The sequence below is a fragment of the Erinaceus europaeus genome, chromosome 1 (genome assembly GCF_950295315.1).
Source record: "Erinaceus europaeus chromosome 1, mEriEur2.1, whole genome shotgun sequence".
Taxonomy (NCBI): domain Eukaryota; kingdom Metazoa; phylum Chordata; class Mammalia; order Eulipotyphla; family Erinaceidae; genus Erinaceus; species Erinaceus europaeus.
The window spans coordinates 107103278-107122134 of record NC_080162.1 but is presented as its reverse complement, the minus strand read 5'-3'; the positions used below and the strand labels follow the sequence as shown (position 1 = coordinate 107122134).

Here is an 18857-nt window from a genome sequence, read left to right as displayed (position 1 = left end):
GTCACATTTTGACCTACAAACTATTTGATCACAAGTGAAGAGTTACCATACAAGGTTTGATCACAAGCTCACAATGCAATTTTACCCAGGGGGAAATTTCAGGCACTCCAGGAGGGGGAGGAAAGGGGGCAGTTGAGTATCAGGACATTTGCAGTGGTTTTCAAGTTTGGCCATACACAATGTACAGCAATTCATAGCCTTTGTTTTAAGGGGAGAGGAGTGATGTGCAGAATGGTAGCCCCCATCCGGAGAAGCCATCCATCATTAGTCATTAGTTCACGAGGTCAGGAGAACCTGCCATTGTCTCAACCCGGAGAGGGGACAGCCTGGGGTCAACCCACTTGGACCTCATGGAAACAACAGCCTGGACTTCCCAGACAGTGGGTTCAGTCTCCAACAATGCCTTTCCACCTGTATTCTGTGTGCTTTTGTAATGTTGCTTCAAGCTCTCCTCCTTTTCTGACAATTACTCCTGCTCTTCTGTGTGATGGAAGAGTGAGAAATGAGGTTTTCTCCTCAAGGGGAGAGTGAGGGGTGCTTCTCCACCCTGCTGCTGCTCTGGGTGGCAGCCAGGTCCCCCATTACCACTTGTTCTCTGTGTTCTGATTTGTTAGGAATCTGCAGGGAAATTCTTTCTCACAGATAATCTTTCTGTTCTTTTTTTTTGGTAGCAAGGAAGATGTTCGAGCTACTGAAAAAGACAAGGTAAATTGGTTGATTTCTTTTTTTCATGGCTTTAGGAATCTAAATGTGAAGTCCAACATGTGAGTCGTCTCCCAACAGGCCCACTCATTTAAGCTCCTTTAATTTCATGTGGCAACTTCTTTCCTGGACACTTCACCTGAAAATGCTCTGCCCTCTTTTCAATTCAGATATAAAAAGCATTTATTTTTCATTCTTTTAAAGAACTGTTTATTTACTAATTATAGAGAACTCACTCTGGCACATGTGATGCCAGGGATTAGACTTGAGATTCATGCTTATAAGTCCACCACTTTAAGGTGGATAAGGCATCGGACTCTCAAGCATGAGGTCCTGAGGTCGATCCCTGGCAGGACATGTGCCAGAGTGATGTCTGGTTCTTTCTGTCTCTCCTCCTATCTTTCTCATTAATAAAAAAATAAGATAAAATAAAAAAGTAAGTCCACCACTCTAGCCACATACCTCCCAGGCCACTAACAAATATCTAAGTATTCACTGTATCAGTAATATCACAATCTACTTTCAGAACTACTAACACCATTTGACTTGTGCGTGGCCATTACTCCCATTAACCCATAAGCTCCCTAAGTGAAGGAGTATATAATGGATTAGGCCCAGTGCCGGGCACACTGTCAACATTCACTACAAAAACATTTCAGGAATTAGGCTTTTGTTGTTGTTTCTGCCTGGGCTTCATCACTCTGGGTTGACTGGGAGAAAGGGAAAGATACCACAAGACCAAAACTTCTGCTCACTCTAAATATGACACTGCTTAGATTCCTTTCCCTGTTGAAGACACCATAAAATTTATTCAAGAGATCACAAAATTCTTTCAGTAAAAAAGTTTCCTTTGTCAGCATAAAATACATATTTACAAGACTATCAAGAATAGGATTTTCCTAGCATTACACAATTTGCTTGATGGTGCTACTAAGAGATAGTTATCATTCAAGAGAATGAAATCCACTGAAAGGTTCATAAGAAAAATGTTCCAACTATAGAGTATGTTCTGAGCAGATTTTTATAGAGGTGGGTGCTGGCTGGGCCCAGGTGTTTGAATAGACAACGGTATCTTGATGCTACTTTCATACATGTACTACCTCTTGCAAACAGCTTACCCACCCTCCACTGGGTAAGTGTGGCTTCTTAGGTCTGCAAGAACTCAGGCTGCACCCGGGCAACTTTCCGAAATTCTTTAGTGTGGGTTTTAGGGCACTGCATCTCACACCAGCTGATGGGAACCATCTGGACACCTGGAAGAGAAAAGGTGGTATTGGGAGTTGGAACTTGCAAATGTTTGTCCGAGCTCCTTCTCTTTCTAACTGGCTGGGTCGTGTGCATGACAAAGAAAACATGCTGTTGTGAGCTATCCTGCCAGACCCTCCTCATATAAATCTGTGAAAAGCTGCCCAGGATGTGGTGCAGTTGTTAGAGCATTGAATCTGAGTCAATCCCAAACATCAAATGTACCAGAATGATGATTTCCCCCACTCATATATATATTTTTTAATATTTATTTTATTTATTTATTCCCTTTTGTTGCCCTTGTTATTTTATTGTTGTAGTTATTATTGTTGTTGTCATTGTTGGATAGGACAGAGAGAAATGGAGAGAGGAGGGGAAGACAGAGAGGAGGAGAGAAAGACACCTGCAGACCTGCTTCACCACCTGTGAAGCGACTCCTGCAGGTGGGGAGCCGGGGTTCGAACCGGGATCCTTATGCTGGTCCTTGTGCTTTGCGCCACCTGCGCTTAACCCGCTGCGCTACAGCCTGACTCCCCCCCACTCATATTTTTTTAAAGATTTAAAAAAAACATTTTTTCCTTTTTCTTGCCCCCCCCCTTTTTTTTTATTATTGTTGTCATCATTGTTGGATAGGACAGAGAGAAATGGAGAGAGAAGGGGAAGACAGAGGGGGGAGAGAAAGAGAGATACCTGCAGACCTGTTTTACCACTTGTGAAGCGACTCCCCTGCAGGGTGAGTCACCTGCACTTAACCCGCTGTGCTACAGCCCGACCCCCCCCCTCATTAATAAGTAAATCAATCTGAAAAAAAGGGGGAAATCTCCAAGAAAAATCAATCTATAAAAAGAAGGCACTCCTTCCTTAAATAAGTGGAATAAACGAAACTGTTTCTGTGTAGTTTCACTATGGAACTTGTTGATACTTCTTTTCACAAGGGGCTGAAAAGATAACACAGTAGTTATATAAAAAGAATTGAAACTCTGAGATCCTAGATTTAACCCCTCACACTGCCGTAAGCCAGAGCTGAGCAGTGCTTCAGTTAAAAAAAAGAAAAAGAAAAAAAAAAAAAAAAAGAAGAAAGGATGTGAGGGTGATCTGGCTGCAATATCTGTCACCCCATTAGGTTGATTCAGCTCATCTGGCTGGCTGAAGGAAGGCAGGTGTCCCCTTCTTCCTTCATCGCTCCCTGTGTGTCCCTCCTAAAGCTGCACGCTTGGTTGAAGAGGACAGCCCTAAATAGGGACAGACCACTCCTAGGGAGGGTATATGAGGTAGCTGTGTTCCCCGGCTAGAACCTTCAAGGAAAGAAAAAATAATAGCCAGCTATTATCAACTCACCTGACTCACTGTGGGCCACCACTACCCCCAGCTCATTTTCGGCAGTGGTCAGGAGGTAATTGGACTGTGCATCACCTAGGGAAATCTAGTCACATAATATTGGTTAAGGAAAATGACAGGCTATAAATCTACACCCCCCACAGCCACCTGAGTTATTTCTTTCATTTCTTCTTTGGACAAGTAACTACAAGACTGCTGGGAATAAAGGATACCACTTTGGCCAAGACAATGTCACCTGGGCGGAAACTCTTATAAATTTCAACCTGTACAGAAAGAAGAGTAGTGTTAGCTAAGAGCTCTAAATCAGGTCTACATGAAACTATTAGCCTTTTAGCAGAGTCAATCTGCTTTCTGATTCCAGGAAGCATGAGTCATCATTATTCAAGTTAGTCAATTTTTTAAACCTTTTTTTAAAAAAAATATTATTGGATAGAAACAAAAATTGAGAGGGGAGAGGGAGATAGAGAAGGAAAGAGATACAGAGACATCTGCAGCCCTGGTTCACCACTTATGACGCATTCCCCCTGCAGTGGGGTCCAGGAGTTTGAACCTGGGTCCTTGAGCACTGTAATGTATATGCTTTTTAAAAAATAATTATTTGGGGGACTCAGGCTGTAGCTCAGCGGGTTAAGCGCAGGTGGCGCAAAGCACAAGGTTGGCATAAGGATCCTGGTTCGAGCCCCCGGCTCCCCACCTGCAGGGGAGTCGCTTCACAGGCGGTGAAGCAGGTCTGCAGGTGTCTATCTTTCTCTGCCCCTCTCTGTCTTCCCCTCCTCTCTCCATTTCTCTCTGTCCTATCTAACGACAACATCAATAACAATAATAACTACAACAACAATGAAAAACAACAAAGACAACAAAACAGAAAATAAATAAAATAAAAAAAACAATAATTATTATTTGGGAGTCGGGCTGTAGCACAGCGGGTTAAGCGCAGGTGGCGCAAAGCACAAGGACCGGCATAAGGATCCCGGTTCGAGCCCCGGCTCCCCACCTGCAGGGGAGTCGCTTCACAGGCGGTGAAGCAGGTTGCAGGTGTCTTTCTCTCCTCCTCTCTGTCTTCCCCTCCTCTCTTCATTTCTCTCTGTCCTATCCAACAATGACAACAACAATAATAACTACAACAATAAAACAAGGGCAACAAAGGGAATAAATAAATAAAATAAATATTTAAAAAAAAAATAATTATTTGTTATTGGATAGAGATAGAGACAAATTGAGAGGAGTAAGGGACATAGAGAGGGAGAGGAAGACAGAGAGACACCTGCAGTCCCACTTCACCACTTATGAAGCTTTCCCTCTACAGGCGGGGACCAGGGGCTTGAACCTGGCGCCTTGTGCACTGTAATGTGTGTGCTTAACCAGGTGCGCCACTGCCTGGCCCCTATAATGTGTATGCTTAACCATGTACGCCAACGCCTGGTATCCTCAAGTTAAGTCAATTATTTTTACTGATTCTACAGATCATCCCAGAAATGACTTTTTAAAAAGATTATATTATTTATTATGAGAGAGAGAGTGAGAGTGAGAACTGCTTAGTTCTGGCATGTGGTGGTGCCAGGTATTGAAAAGGGGTTGGGGGTGGGGGCCCTCAGGCATACAAGTTTTATGATCTAACAGGCTGGGTTATTTCCCCAGCCCAGAAATGATCTGAAAATCCAAGGTTTTGTCTACTGTACCACCTTCCAGGCATGAGTATGCTTCCCCTCCCCCCACAGAGAAAGAACGTCATACTTTCTAGTATGGAATACTTTAAACTACCTTGGATTTCACATTTCCACAGATCTATGAAATTTGCAAGGATAATTTAGATTTCTAGAGCCATAAAAAAAAAAAAAGTTTACCTTGTCTTTTTCAGTAGCTCGAACATCTTCCTTGCTACCAAAAAGAACAGAAAGATTAACTGTGAGAAAGAATTTCCCTGCAGATTCCTAACAGATCAGAACAGAGAGAGCAAGTGGTGGGGGACCCAGCTGCCACCCAGAGCAGCAGCAGGGTGGAGAAGTACCCCTGACGCTCCCCTTGAGGAGAAAACCTCATTTCTCATTCTTTTTTTAAAAAAATATTTATTTATTTATTTTCCCTTTCGTTGCCCTTGTTTTTTTCCATTTACTGTTGTAGTTATTATTGCTATTGTTGTTGATGTCATCATTGTTGGATAGGACAGAGAGAAATGGAGAGAGGAGGGGAAGACAGAGAGGGGGAGAGAAAAACAGACACCTGCAGACCTGCTTCACCGCCTGTGAAGCGACTCCCCTGCAGGTGGGGAGCTGGGGGCTCGAACCGGGATCCTTATGCAGGTCCTTGTGCTTAGCGCCATATGCGCTTAACCCGCTGCACCACCACCTGACTCCCCATTTCTCACTCTTGATCACACAGAAGAGCAGGAGTAATTGTCAGGGGGAGGAGGAGAGCTTGAAGTAACATTACAAAAGCACACAGAATACAGGTGGAAAGGCCTCATAAGTTAAATGACCCTGCTTAGAAGACCTATTTCTTGGTGACGGTAGATAGCGTAATCATTCTGCAAATAGACTCTCCCGGGAGTTGGGCGATAGCGCAGCAGGTTAAGCTCACATGGCGCAAAGCGCAAGACCAGCAGAAGGATCCTGGTTTGAGCCCCCGGCTCCCCACCAGCAGTGGAGTCGCTTCACAAGCAGTGAAGCAAGTCTGCAGGTGTCTTTCTGTCCCCTTCTCTGTTTTCCCCTTCTCTCTCGATTTCTTTCTGTCCAATCCAACAAAGATGACATCAACAACAATAACTGCAACAATAAAAAAACAAGGGCAACAAAAAAAATAAGTAAATAAATAGAGAAAAAAAAGTTAAAAAAAGAAAAAAATAGACTCTTCCTGCCTGAGACTCCAAAGTCCTAGATTCAATCCCCAGTACCACCATTAGCTAGAACTGAGCAGGGCTCTGGCAAACAAAATAAAGAGGAAGTTGGGCGGCAGGTTAAGCGCACATGGTACAAAGTGCAAGGACTGGTATATGGATCCCAATTCGAGCCCCTGACTCCCAACCTGCAGGGGAGTCACTTCACAGGTGGTGAAGCAGGTCTGCGGGTGTCTATCTTTCTCTCCCCCTTTCTGTCTTCCCCATCTCTCTCCATTTTTCTCTGTCCTATTTAACAATGATGACATAAATAACAACAATAATAATTACAACAATAATAAAAAACAAGGAGAACAAAAGGGAAAATAAATATAAAAAAATTAAATAAATAAAGGGGAAAAAAAAAAGGTGGGTGCAGGGGCCGAGTAGTGGTGCACCTGGTTGAGCACACATGCTACAGTGTGCAAGGACCTGGGTTCAAGTCCCAGGTCCCCACCCGTAGGGGAAAAGCTTTGTGAGAGATGAAGCAGTGCTGCCAGTGTCTCTCTGATTCTCTCCCTCTCTATTTCCCTCCTCCTCTCAATTTCTGGCTGTCTCTATTGAATAAACCAATAAAGAAAAAAAAAAAAGGTGGGGGAGTGCAGGCAATGGCACACCTAGTTAAATGTACATATTATAGTCACAGGGATCAGGGTTTAAGTCCCCAACCCCCACCCACAGGGTGACAACTTCATGAGTGGCGAAGCAGGGCTACATTAATTTCTCTGTCTCTATCCAATAACACATTAAAAAAAAAAGAAAAAAAAAGTTTTCTCCTTGGTGCACCTCATATAGAGCGTCACAGCGTATGTTACCATGAGTGAAGACCTGGTTTAAGTTCTCAGTTACCACCTGCAGTGCAGGAGCTCAGGGAGCAGTGGAGCAGCGCTGCAGATGCCTCCCTACCCTCAATCTCTAAAATAATAATAATAATAATAATCCACTGAGTACAGTTGTCCAGGCACCAAGGCCCTCATATACTGATATAAATCCACAGGGAATGGGAGTTGGGCAGTAGTGCAGCGGGTTAAGTGCACGTGGTGCAAAGCACAAGGACCAGCTCAAGGATCCGGGTTCGAGCCCCTGGCTCCCCACCTGCAGGGAAGTCGCTTTACAGGTGGTGAAGCAGGTCTGCAAGTGTCTACCTTTCTCTCCCCGTCTTTCCCTCCTCTCTTGATTTCTCTCTGTCCTATCCAACGACAGCAACAACAACAACAATAATAACCACAATAATGATAACAACAACAACAACAACGGCAACAAAAGGGGAAAAATGGTCTCCAGGAGCAGTGGATTCATGGTGCAGGCACCAAGCCCTGGCAATAACCCTGGAGGCAAAAAAACCAAACAAAACAAAACAATTCACAGGGAATAAAACCTACCATCAGACTCACTAACAAAAACAAAACAAAAAATGTCCATGATGGGAGTGAGACACACAGAAGGAAAAGCACTGATCACCTATTGCTTAGCTCTGGTTGGTGAACCTGGGGCCTCAGGCCTCTTTTCTTTTTGTGTCCAGGGTTATCGCTAAGGCTCAGTGCCTGCACCTGTGGCCACCTATTTTTTCTTTTTCCTGTTTCTATAGTTGTTGTTGCTGTTATTTTTTATTTTTATTTTTTTTACAGTAGGGACTAGGCCACATATCACATGGGTAATGCCAAAAATAAGCAGATTTAGATAATGGTAAAGGGTCTAATTCAATTTATTATTATTTGTTTATTTACTTATTTATTACCAGAGCACCGCTCAGCTCTGCTTGTTGTTGCTGTTGTTGTTGTTGGATAGGACAGAGAGGAGGGGAAGACAAAGAAAGGGAAAGGAAGACTGACATCTGCAGACCTGCTTCACCACTTGTGAAGCTACCCCCCTGCAGGTGGGAAGCCAGGGCTCAAATTGGGATAATTGTGCCAGTTTTTGTACATTGTGTACATTGCACTATGTGCACTTAACCTGGTGTGCTACCATACAACCCCCCTCCCACTCTTCTTAACCTCACTGCAGGTGTTGAGACAAATGTGAAAAAATACTTTTTTTTTGCCTCCAGGGTTATTGCTGGGGCTTAATGTCTGCACTGCTCCTGGAGACTAATTTTTCCCCTTTTGTTGCTCTTTTTGTTTATCACTGTTGTTATTATTATTGCTATTGCTGTTGTTGTTTTAGAATAGGACAGAGAAATTGAGAGGGGAGGGGAAGCCAGAGGCGGGGGGAAAGATAGACACCTGCAGACTTGCTTTACTACTTGTGAAACAACCTCCCTGCAGGTGGGGAGCTGGGGGCTTAAACTGGGATCCTTATGCTAGTCCTTGTACTTTGAGCCATGTGAACTTAACCCGCTAGGCTACTGCCCAGTCCCTGATAAGAATACTTCCTGGGCAGAGTATAGATAGCATAATGGTTATGCAAACAGACTCTCATGCCTGAGGCTCCAAAGTCCCAGGTTCAATCCCAGCACCACCATAAACCAGAGCTGAACAGTGCTTTGGTTGAAAAAAAAAAAAAAAAAGAATACTTCTTACAGCAGGGGAGTTGCTTCACGGGCGGTGAAGCAGGTCTGCAGGTGTCTATCTTTCTCTCCTCGACTCTGTCTTCCCCTCCTCTCTCCCTGTCCTATCCAACAACAATGACATAATCAACAACAACAAAACAACAAAGGCAACAAAAGGGAAAATAAATAACAGCAAAAATTTAAAAAAAAACAACTTCTTACCGGATAGTTCCTCGAAAAGAGTTCTTAAGTGGTGTGGACCCCACATAGAGGATGTGTACTTTGGCAAATCGTGAATTGATGCTAGAGACCTGTGGAATAGAAAAACAATAAGCATTAGAGATTAATAGTTGTTGGCTGAAGAAGGCAGCAGTAAGACAGAAATTGCCCTGATTTTAGTCTAAACAACCCTAATTATATAGAACTTAATTTTGGGGCCAGGTGGTGGTGCATCTAGGTTAAGCACACATTACAGTGTGCAAGGACCCAGGTTCAAGCCCCTTGTTCACACTTGTAGGCGGAAAGGTTTACAAGTGGTGAAGCAGGTCTGCGGGTGTGTCTCTGTCTTTTTTCCCTCTCTACCTCTCTTCTCTCAATTTCTCTTTGTGTCTTGCCAATAATAAATATATATAAAGAATTTAAAATTAAAAGTTAGGGGCTGGGTGACAGACTGTACTGGCATAGCCAGTAGAATATACGTGCTATTATACAGAAGGACCTAGATTTAAACCCCTGGTCCCCACTTATAGGCAGGAAGCTTCCCCACTTATAGGCAGGAAGCTTCATGAATAGTGAAGCAGTACTGCAGCTGTCTTTTCTTCTGTCTCTTTCTATCAAAACAAACAATTGAACAACATGTTAACTTCAACTTATCCATGTGTAAAATGGAGTAACAGGCTCTTGGATCACCTCACTGTTACTATGGGAATCAAATAATACAGCGTAGGCTTTCAAAAATAAAGATGTAGGGAGTTGGGCTGTAGCGCAGCAGGTTAAGCGCAGGTGGCGCAAAGCACAAGGACCGGCAGAAGGATCCCGGTTCGAACCCCGGCTCCCCACCTGCAGGGGAGTCGCTTCACAGGCGGTGAAGCAGGTCTGTAGGTGTCTATCTTTCTCTCCTCCTCTCTGTCTTCCCCATCTCTCTCCATTTCTCTCTGTCCTATCCAACAACGACGACAACAACAATAATAACTACAACAATAAAACAAGGGCAACAAAAGGGAATAAATAAATAAAATAAAATAAAATAAAAAAATAAAATAATAAAGATGTATAACAAAGATAGGATATTATAGCAAAATCTAGACCTTTAACAGAAATTGCTGAGAGTCTAATGTAATAGACTGAATTTAAGTCTACATTTCAGCTACTGCATAGTATTTTTATCACTACCTATCTAGTTATTTTCAGAAAAAACATACAACTTTTCTGAGTAAGTTATAGTCCCTGTGATGTCTCTCCCTGAAGGAAATGAATACCAACTCAGAGAGGCAAAAGAAACAAAACAAGGGAGTCGGGCTGTAGTGCAGCGGGTTAAGCGCAGGTGGCGCAAAGCACAAGGACTGGCATAAGGATCCCGGTTCGAACCCCGGCTCCCCACCTGCAGGGGAGTCGCTTCACAGGCGGTGAAGCAGGTCTGCAGGTGTCTATCTTTCTCTCCCCCTCTCTGTCTTCCCCACCTCTCTCCATTTCTCTCTGTCCTATCCAACAACGACGACAACAACAATAATAACTACAACAATAAAACAACAAGGGCAACAAAAGGGAATAAATAAATAAAATAAATATTAAAAAAAAAAGAAACAAAACAACAAGACAGGTTTAGAGGAATGGGGCGGTAGTGCAGTGAGTTAAGCGCACCTGGCGTGAAGCACAAGGATCAGCGAAAAGATCCCGGTTTGAGCCCCTGGCTCCCCATCTGCAGGGGAGTCGCTTCAAAAGTGGTGAAGCAGGTCTGCAGGTGTCTATCTTTCTCTCCCCCTCTGTCTCCCCTCCTCTCTCAAGTTCTCTCTGTCCTATCCAATGACAGCAATAACAATAATAACCACAACAATGATGTTTTAAAAAAAAACAAGGGCAACAAAAGGGGAAAAAATGGTCTCCAGGAGCAGTGGATTCGTGGTGCACCGAGCCCTGGCAATAACCCTGGAAGCAAAAAAAAAAAAAGACAGGTTTGGGACAAAGGAACCCTCCTGCTGGTGGGAATGTAAAATAGTCCAATCCTTGTGGAGAGCAGTGTGGAGAACTCTCAGAAGGCTAGAAATGGACCTACCCTACGACCCTAAAATTCCTCTCCTAGCTATATATCCTAAGGAACAAAACACACTCATCCAAAAATATCTGTGTAACTATGTCCACAGCAGCACAATCTGTAATAGCCAAATCCTGGAAGCACCCTAAGTGTTCAACAACAGATGAGTGGCTGAGTAAGTTGTGGTCTATATACACAGTGGAATACTACACAGCTATTAAAAATGGTGAATTCACCTTTTTTACCTCATCTTGGATGAAGCTTGATGGAATCAGGTTGAGATAAGCCAGAAAGAGAAGGATGAATATGGTATGATCTCAATCACAGACAGAAATAAGAACAGAATAGAAGACACAAAGCAGGGAGTTGGGTGGTAATGCAGCAGGTTAAGCGCACATGGCGCTAAGCACAAGGACCGGAGTAAGAATCCCGGTTCAAGCTCCTGGCTCCCCACCTGCAAGGGAGTTACTTCACAGGTGGTGAAAGTAGGTCTGCAGGTGTCTATCTTTCTCTCCCCCTCTGTCTTCCCCTCCTCTCTCCATTTTTCTCTGTCCTATCCAACAATGATGACATCAATAACAACAATAATTACAACAAAAAAAAAGGGCAACAAAAGGGAAAATAAAGAAATATTTAAAAAAGAAGAAGACACAAAGCAGTACTTGGACTGGGTCTGGTGTATTGCACCAAAGTAATGTCCCTGGGGGGAGCAAGGTTCAGGTTTTAGAACATAATGATGGAGGAAGACCTAGGCAGTGGTTAGAGTGTTTTGCAGAAAACTTAGACAATTTAAACATATACCAACAACTTTATTTATTGTGAACCATTAATCCCAATAAAAAAACCACAACAGCAACAAAAATAGGAGCTTATTACCCTATGACACTTATGTTTTCCATATACAAGTAAAATTAAATACTCAGGGACTAATCCAGCAAAAAGAATTAGGCATGCCTCGATTATTTGGCTGCCTTGTTCATTATGCTAGAAACCTCTTGACCAATATAGTCCAGCAAAATTTCTGTGAGGGCTGAGGTAGCTCACTCAGTAGAGGGCACACTTTACCACGATCAAGGACCTGGGTTCATATCCCTGGCCAACACATAAGAACACCATGCAATGAAAACTTTCACAAGAGGGTGGGGGTAGATAGCATAATGGTTATGCAAAGAGACTCTTGTGCCTGTGGCTCCAAAGTCCCAGGTTCAATCCCCCGCACCACCATAAGCCAGAGCTGAGCAGTGCTCTGGTAAAAAATAAAATAAAATAAAACTTTCACAAGTGAGGGAATGGTGCTGTGTTATCTCTCCTCGGTCTCTTATCCTCTTAAAAAAACAAGTTCACTGGGAGTGGTGTGGATTTGTGCAGTGGTGAAGCCCGAGTAAAAACCCTGGCAGTAAAACAAAACAGTGGCAAATAAAATTTTCCAAAAGTGCAATCACTAGTCTCATCTGGCTACTATGAGTACTCTCTTTCAGTACTGGAGGGGTGTTCTAATCTAGGAGGACAGGGCCAACTTACCTTACAGGTTACTATAGCCCCCACATCTGGCAGTAATTGGGACTCTGTTTCTCTTGTGACAGACACAATGGGAAGCTGCAAAGAGAAAGATAAAGATGAGTATGCTGGCTAAACCTTGGGTGAAGTTATCTGTAGTTTAAGTTATCTGTAGTTTATAGGGTTACCCCGGTTCACAGTTGAGGTCATAAGACAGGCAGACTACAGATCTAAGACCCAAAGCAGAAAGTCTGTTTCATAAAGTCTTTATGAAACAGGTGGTGCCTATGTTATAGAGCACAAGGACTCAGGCTCAAGCCTCTAGTTCCTTCCCACTTATAGGGGGAAATCTTTATGAGTGGTGAAGCAGTGCTGCAGGTATCTGTCTCTCTCCTTCTCTCTTGATTTCCTATCTCTAATAAATAAATAAGATTAAATTTTAGGAAATAAGAGGACCGAGGGGGTCAAGAGAAGCTAGTAGACATAATCTAATCATTTTTATTATATGATATACACACATATTGCTTAAAGTATGGATAATAAGGCCATTTTCCAAAGTTACACTGCTTCTTCCTGTTATTCAGTTTTGTATGGGTTACAGTACATAAATAAATGCTATATAATTGTGACCATACTGGCACGTGTGATGCTAAAGATTGAGTCCAAGAATTATGACTAAAAACAAGATGGAGCGCACAGATGTGGTTGGACCTTTCTCACCATTTTTGTCACAGCTAGGGCTTCAGCACTCCTGGCTGAATTTTTCAGATACAGATGGGAATGTGGGGATGTAGGGGGGAAAGACACCACAGCAACAAAGCTTCCATCAGTGTGATGGGAGTTTGGCTCGTGGTGGAGGCGGCTTCATGACTGCTGTCAGACAAAGTCCAAGCAAACCAGGACCGAACTGAAACTATTCATCCTTTTTGTATAATGGCAGAGGTGACGTCACGTCTGTTGCCAAAGTCCGAACAGACTGGAACTGAAGCTATTTGTTTTTGTTTTTTCCTCCTCCAGGGTTATTGCTGGGCTCGGCGCCTGCACCATGAATCCACCGCTCCTGGAGGCCATTTTTCCCCCCTTTTCTTGCCCTTGTTGTAGCTTCGTTGTGGTTATTATTATTGCCTTTGTTGACGCAATTCGTTGTTGGATAGGACAGAGAGGAGTGGAGAGCGGAGGGGAAGACAGAGAAGGGGAGAGAAAGATAGACACCTGCAGACCTGCTTCACCACCTGTGAAGCGACTCCCCTGCAGGTGGGGAGCCGGGGGCTCGAACCGGGATCCTTACGCCGGTCCCTGCGCTTTGCGCCACATGCGCTTAACCCACTGCGCCACTGCCCGACCCCCAGCTATTTGTTTTTAATTACATTGACAATTTGAGGACTTACTGGCTATATTACAAATGCACAAACAGTACCTGGGAACAATAAAAGGAAAGGAAGTACACTGTGACAACAATTATGGCAGTGAGTGTAACAAGACTAAAAATGGCCTAAGAGCTGAAGCTGCTGTACCCATTGGGAGGCTTTCAGAAAAAGCGCTACTTCTCATCACTATAGCTTCTCTATTGCTGGATGCAGACCAAAAGCCAGAATACGGGTGGCTTAGAGTCAAAGTGATAGACTGTGGTCTTCACCTAATTATAAAGAGGCCTTATTGCTTACCCTCACCCACAGACCCCCTGCTTACACTTACAGGCATCCATGATGAATATAGAGGATGTGTAATTAAGTAGCTGATACTAGGATATATGGGTAGAAGTCAGTAAACTTTCATATAGCTAAAAGTTAGTGAACTTTCATATATGTAAAGGTTAAGCAGAAGAGAGCCCCATGGTGTGAGCTTACTTTACAGCAGAAGCCTATTATGATCTAGTTAGACCCATCCAAGAATGGGTTAAGAAGAAAAGCCATTAGATTTAGCTCCAGGGAAAAAATGTTTATTTATACAGAAGGTCAGAACAGGGAGATGGTCAAAACACAAATGATCATTTCAAGGAGAGATTTACCCCAGACCCAGGAAACTTTCAAGGGGAGATCAGGATGCCCCAGAACAAGGGAACTGTTTAAGGAAAACATACCTATAATAATAATCATGTTGTTTAAGGTTATTCTTGATGTTAATGAAAACAATATTACATGATGTCAACTACATCTGGGCAAAAAGTGTTTAAAAATAAAGCTCGGGGGAGGGGGGACGGGTGGTGGCACACCTGGCTGAGTGCACAGGTTACAGTGCAGAAGGACCTGGGTTTGAGCCCCCGGTCCCCACCTGCAGGGGGGGAAGCTTCGCAAATGGTGAAGCAGGGCAGCAGGTATCTCTCTGTCTCACTCCCTCTCTATCTCCCCCTTCTCTCTCGGTTTCTGGCTGTCTCTATCCAATAAATAAAGATAATACAAATAAAAAATTAAAACAAAAAACAAACAAAAAAAAGCTCGGGGAGTCAGGTGGTAGCGCAGCGGGTTAAGCACATGTGACACGAAGCGCAAGGAGCAGCGTAAGGATCCCAGTTCAAGCCCCTGGCTCCCCACTTCCAAGGGAGTTGCTTCACAGGCGGTAAAGCAGGTCTGCAGGTGTCTGTCTTTCTCTCCCCTTCTCTGTCTTCCCCTCCTCTCTCCATTTCTCTCTTTCCTATCCAACAACGATGACATCAACAGCAACAAAACAATAAGGGCAATAAAAGGGAAAATAAATAATTATTTTAAAAAAATAAATAAAGCTCTACAGAAAGACAGCAGAGGCACTTCTCTCCTGCACCTAAAGCAGCTGACGTGTCGCTCACTTCATCATTCTTCATCATCAACTCCCCCTTTCCTTCAGGGACTTACCTTTTTTTTTTTTCTCCTAAAGACAATATTTAAAAAAAATTTAATATTCTTATTTATTTATCATTAGATAGAGACAGAGAAATTGAGAGGGAAGAGGGAGATAAAGGAAAAGAGATTTGTATTTGTATTATCTTTACTTATTGGATAGAGACAGCCAGAAGTTGAGAGGGAAGGGGGTAATAGAGAGGGAGAGAGATACCTGCAGCCCTGCTTCACTATTCGCATAGCTTTACCCTTACAGGTGGGGATCGGGGGCTTGAACACGGGTTCTTGTACATTGTAACATGTGCGCTCAACCAGGTGTGCCACCACCTGCCCCCTTAATTTTTTTTATTCAGTTATTTATCTTTGATAGAGACAGAAATTGAGAGGAGGATATAGAGAGGGAGAGACACCCACAGCACTGCTTCACTGCTTGTGAAGCTTCCCATCTTCAGGTGGGAACCCCGGCAGTGAACCTGGGTCCTTGCATACAGTAATGTGTGTATTCAACCAGGTGCAACACTGCCTGGATCCCCTCAGGATAATATTAAAGAATGTATTTTTTAAAAAATTTTTTTAAAGAATGTATTTTTAAAAATATACAAATATTTTAAAATATTAATTTATTTATTCCCTTTTGTTGCCCTTGTTGTTTTATTGTTGTAGTTATTCTTGTCGTTGTTGGATAGGACAGAGAGAAATGGAGAGAGGAGGGGAAGACAGAGAGGGGGGAGAGAAAGACAGACACCTGCAGACCTGCTTCACCGCCTGTGAAGTGACTCCCCTGCAGGTGGGAAGCCGGGGGCTTGAACCAGGATCTTTACGCTGGTCCTTGCACTTTGCACCAGGTGCGCTTGACCCACTGCGCTACTGCTCGACTCCCTTAAAAAATATTTTTGAGAGAGAGAGAAGAAGACACACACACACACACACACACACACACAGAAACACCAGAGCACTGCTCAGCTCTGGCTTATGATGATGTGGGGGACTGAACCTGGGACTTTGGAGCCTCAGGCATGAGAATCTGTTTGCATAACCATTATGCTATCTCCCCTGCCCCCAAAATATTTTATTTACTTCATGTACTAGGAATTCACTTGATAAAGAACAAAGAGAGAAGCAGCACGCCACTCCAGTACATGTGAGCTGGAGTTCGAACTGGACGTCAGGCATGCAAGTCCTGTACTCAACCATGTGAGCAACTGTTTTTTTTTTTTTCTTTTAAAGATTTTTAAATTTATTTATTAATGAGAAAGATAAGAGAGAAAGACCCAGACATCACTATGGCACATGTGCTGCCGGGGATTGAACTTAGGACCTCACGCTTGAGAGTCTAGTGCCTTTGCCACTGTGCAACTCCCTGGACCACTCTACCTGTTTTTAAGTTGCTCCTTCACAGACTACAGAATCAGGGGTCAGGTGCTGGAGCCCACCTGATAGAGCACATGTCACCATGTACAAAGACCCATGTTCAAGCCCCTAGTCTCTACCTGCAGGGGGGAAGCTTTCTTTACAAGTGGTGAAGCAGTGTTGCAGCTCTCTGAGTCCCTTTCCATCTCCCCCTTCCTTTTCAACTTCTCTGGCCTCTATCCAATAAATAATAAAATTTAAAAGAAAAAAACCAATTTTTAAAAATTTTATTTTAAACAGCGGCTATCTGAAGGATGATAGATAAGAATGAAATTGACTGGGATTCAGGCGGTTGCACAGTGGGTTAAGCACAGGTGGCACAAACTTGCATAAGGATCCCGGTTCGAGCCCCCGGCTCCCTACCTGTAGGGCGGATCTCTACCTGTAGGGAAGTTGCTTAACAGGCAGTGAAGCAGGTCTGCAGGTGTCTGTCTTTCTCTCCCCTTCCTCTCTCCATTTTTCTCTGTCCTATCCAACAACAACGACATCAATAACAACAACAATAATAACTACAACAATAAAATAACAAGGGCACCAAAAAAGGAAATAAATAATAAATATTAAAAAAAGAACATAAAAAAATAGCATGAAATAGACTGGGGGTTGGGCAGTAGCCCAGTGTGTTAAGCACACATGGCGTGAAGCGCAAGGACCCATGTAAGGATACTGGTTCGAGCCTCCAGCTCCCCAGTTGCAGGAGGGTTGCTTCACCCGCAGGGGGGTTGCTTCTTGGGGGTGAAGCAGGTCTGCAGGTATCTCTCCCCTCCCTCCCCCCGTCTTTCCCTTCCCCCTTGATTTCTCTGTCCTATCCAACAACAACAGCAACGGGAACAATAACAATAAAGGCAACAACAAGGGCAACAAAAATGGAAAAAATGGCCTCCAGGAGCAGTGGATTCGTAGTGCAGGCACTGAGCGCCAGCAATAACCCTGGAGACAAAAAAAAAAAAAAAAAGAAGAATGAAATAGACTAAGGTAGAGCAGAATGTGTTGCAGAAACAAGGCTCTGCGCAAGACACAGCTGAGCATCAGCAACATTGGAAGATGTCAGTATGGCTAGACTGCAGGTGAGGTGAACCGGGTGAAGCTAGGGGTAGGCGACATTCAGCTCACTGCCCCACTGAGCTCACCTCGCCTCTAGACTTTTTCTTCTTCTTCTTCTCTTTCTTTCTTTCTTTCTTTATTCCCTTTTGGTGCCCTTGTTCCTTGTTGTAGTTATTATTATTGCTACTGATTCATTGTTGTTGATGTTGTTGTTGGATAGGACAGAGAGAAATCAAGAGAGGAGGGGAAGACAGAGAGGGGGAGAGAAAGATAGACACCCGCAGACCTGCTTCACCGCCTGCTTCACTCCCCTGCTGGTGTGGAGCCAGCGGCTCGAACCAGGATCCCTATGCCGTAGACTTTTTCTTCTAACTTCCTTCCCCGACAGCGAGCAACACAGCTACGTGAGAACAACACAAGTAAGTGGTCTGCGGTGACTAAGTGCCCAGCAACGGGGACACAGCTGGAAGAAACCAAGTTGCTCTACTGGCAAAGGCATTAACTGGGGCGGAGGGTAGATAGCATAACGATTATGCCAACAGACCCTCATTTCTGAGGTTCCAAAATCCCAGGTTCAACTCCCTGCACCACCATAAGGCAGAGCTGAATAGTGCTCCAGTAGGAAAAAGAAAAAAAAAAAAAAGTGAAAAAGAAAAGGCATTAACAGCATCTGCAACGACCCTACCTAAGGACCGCGAAATCAAAGTCAGCCTAAGGGAAAGACAGATACTACAGAGAACCTATACGGGAACCTGCCCTCGTACCGCGCCGTTCTCGCTGCTTTTGGTCAGGCAACCAGCAAGTGAGGAAAAGATGTAACCATGCCGGGTGTAGGTGCCGCTGCCCGGGCTCCCTTCCTCCAAGTTACACAGACGTTCTCCTGGAAAAAGATAAGAAAATCTGCTGCATTTAGTTATTCGTCTCTAGAAGCTGTTGTCCATCCGACATTCCTGCCTCTGTGTCTCTGTCCAGGGTTTGCTACGGACATCGCTTACTTACCGGGGATGCAGTACCTCACGGGCGGCGCCATAACTGCCGCTGTCTCAAACCCAGAGGAAAACGTAGCCGACTCCTCATTGGCTAAGGTCTAGGTGCAGCCCTGCAGTAAGAAGCGCGCCCATTAGTGTACTCTGTCACATGACTTCTGGGCCAGGTTTCTCCCCCCGAGTGAACTCCATTTCCCGTGATGCCCCGGGT

The 18857-nt window shown here is 44.0% G+C and overlaps 1 protein-coding gene across 3 annotated transcripts; it reads right to left on the bottom strand.

Moving 5' to 3' along the window:
* Positions 1-1483: 1483 nt before the first annotated feature.
* Positions 1484-18794, bottom strand: EXOSC1 (exosome component 1). Of its 3 annotated transcripts, XM_007532637.3 has the most exons (8): positions 18660-18794; positions 18425-18540; positions 12418-12492; positions 8868-8956; positions 5130-5163; positions 3498-3548; positions 3286-3370; positions 1484-1955 (listed from the first exon to the last, which is right to left on the bottom strand). In XM_007532637.3, exons 1-8 carry the CDS (start codon positions 18688-18690, stop codon positions 1849-1851), a joined length of 588 nt encoding a protein of 195 aa, XP_007532699.1. In that variant the 5' UTR covers positions 18691-18794; the 3' UTR covers positions 1484-1848. The 3 variants fall into 3 exon arrangements, with proteins under 3 accessions (XP_007532699.1, XP_016047838.1, XP_060048674.1); XM_016192352.2 differs by lacking the exon at positions 12418-12492; XM_060192691.1 differs by lacking the exons at positions 12418-12492; positions 18425-18540; positions 18660-18794 and adding an exon at positions 3606-3612 and having other exon boundaries at positions 8868-8928.
* Between the last annotated feature and the right edge of the window lie 63 nt (positions 18795-18857).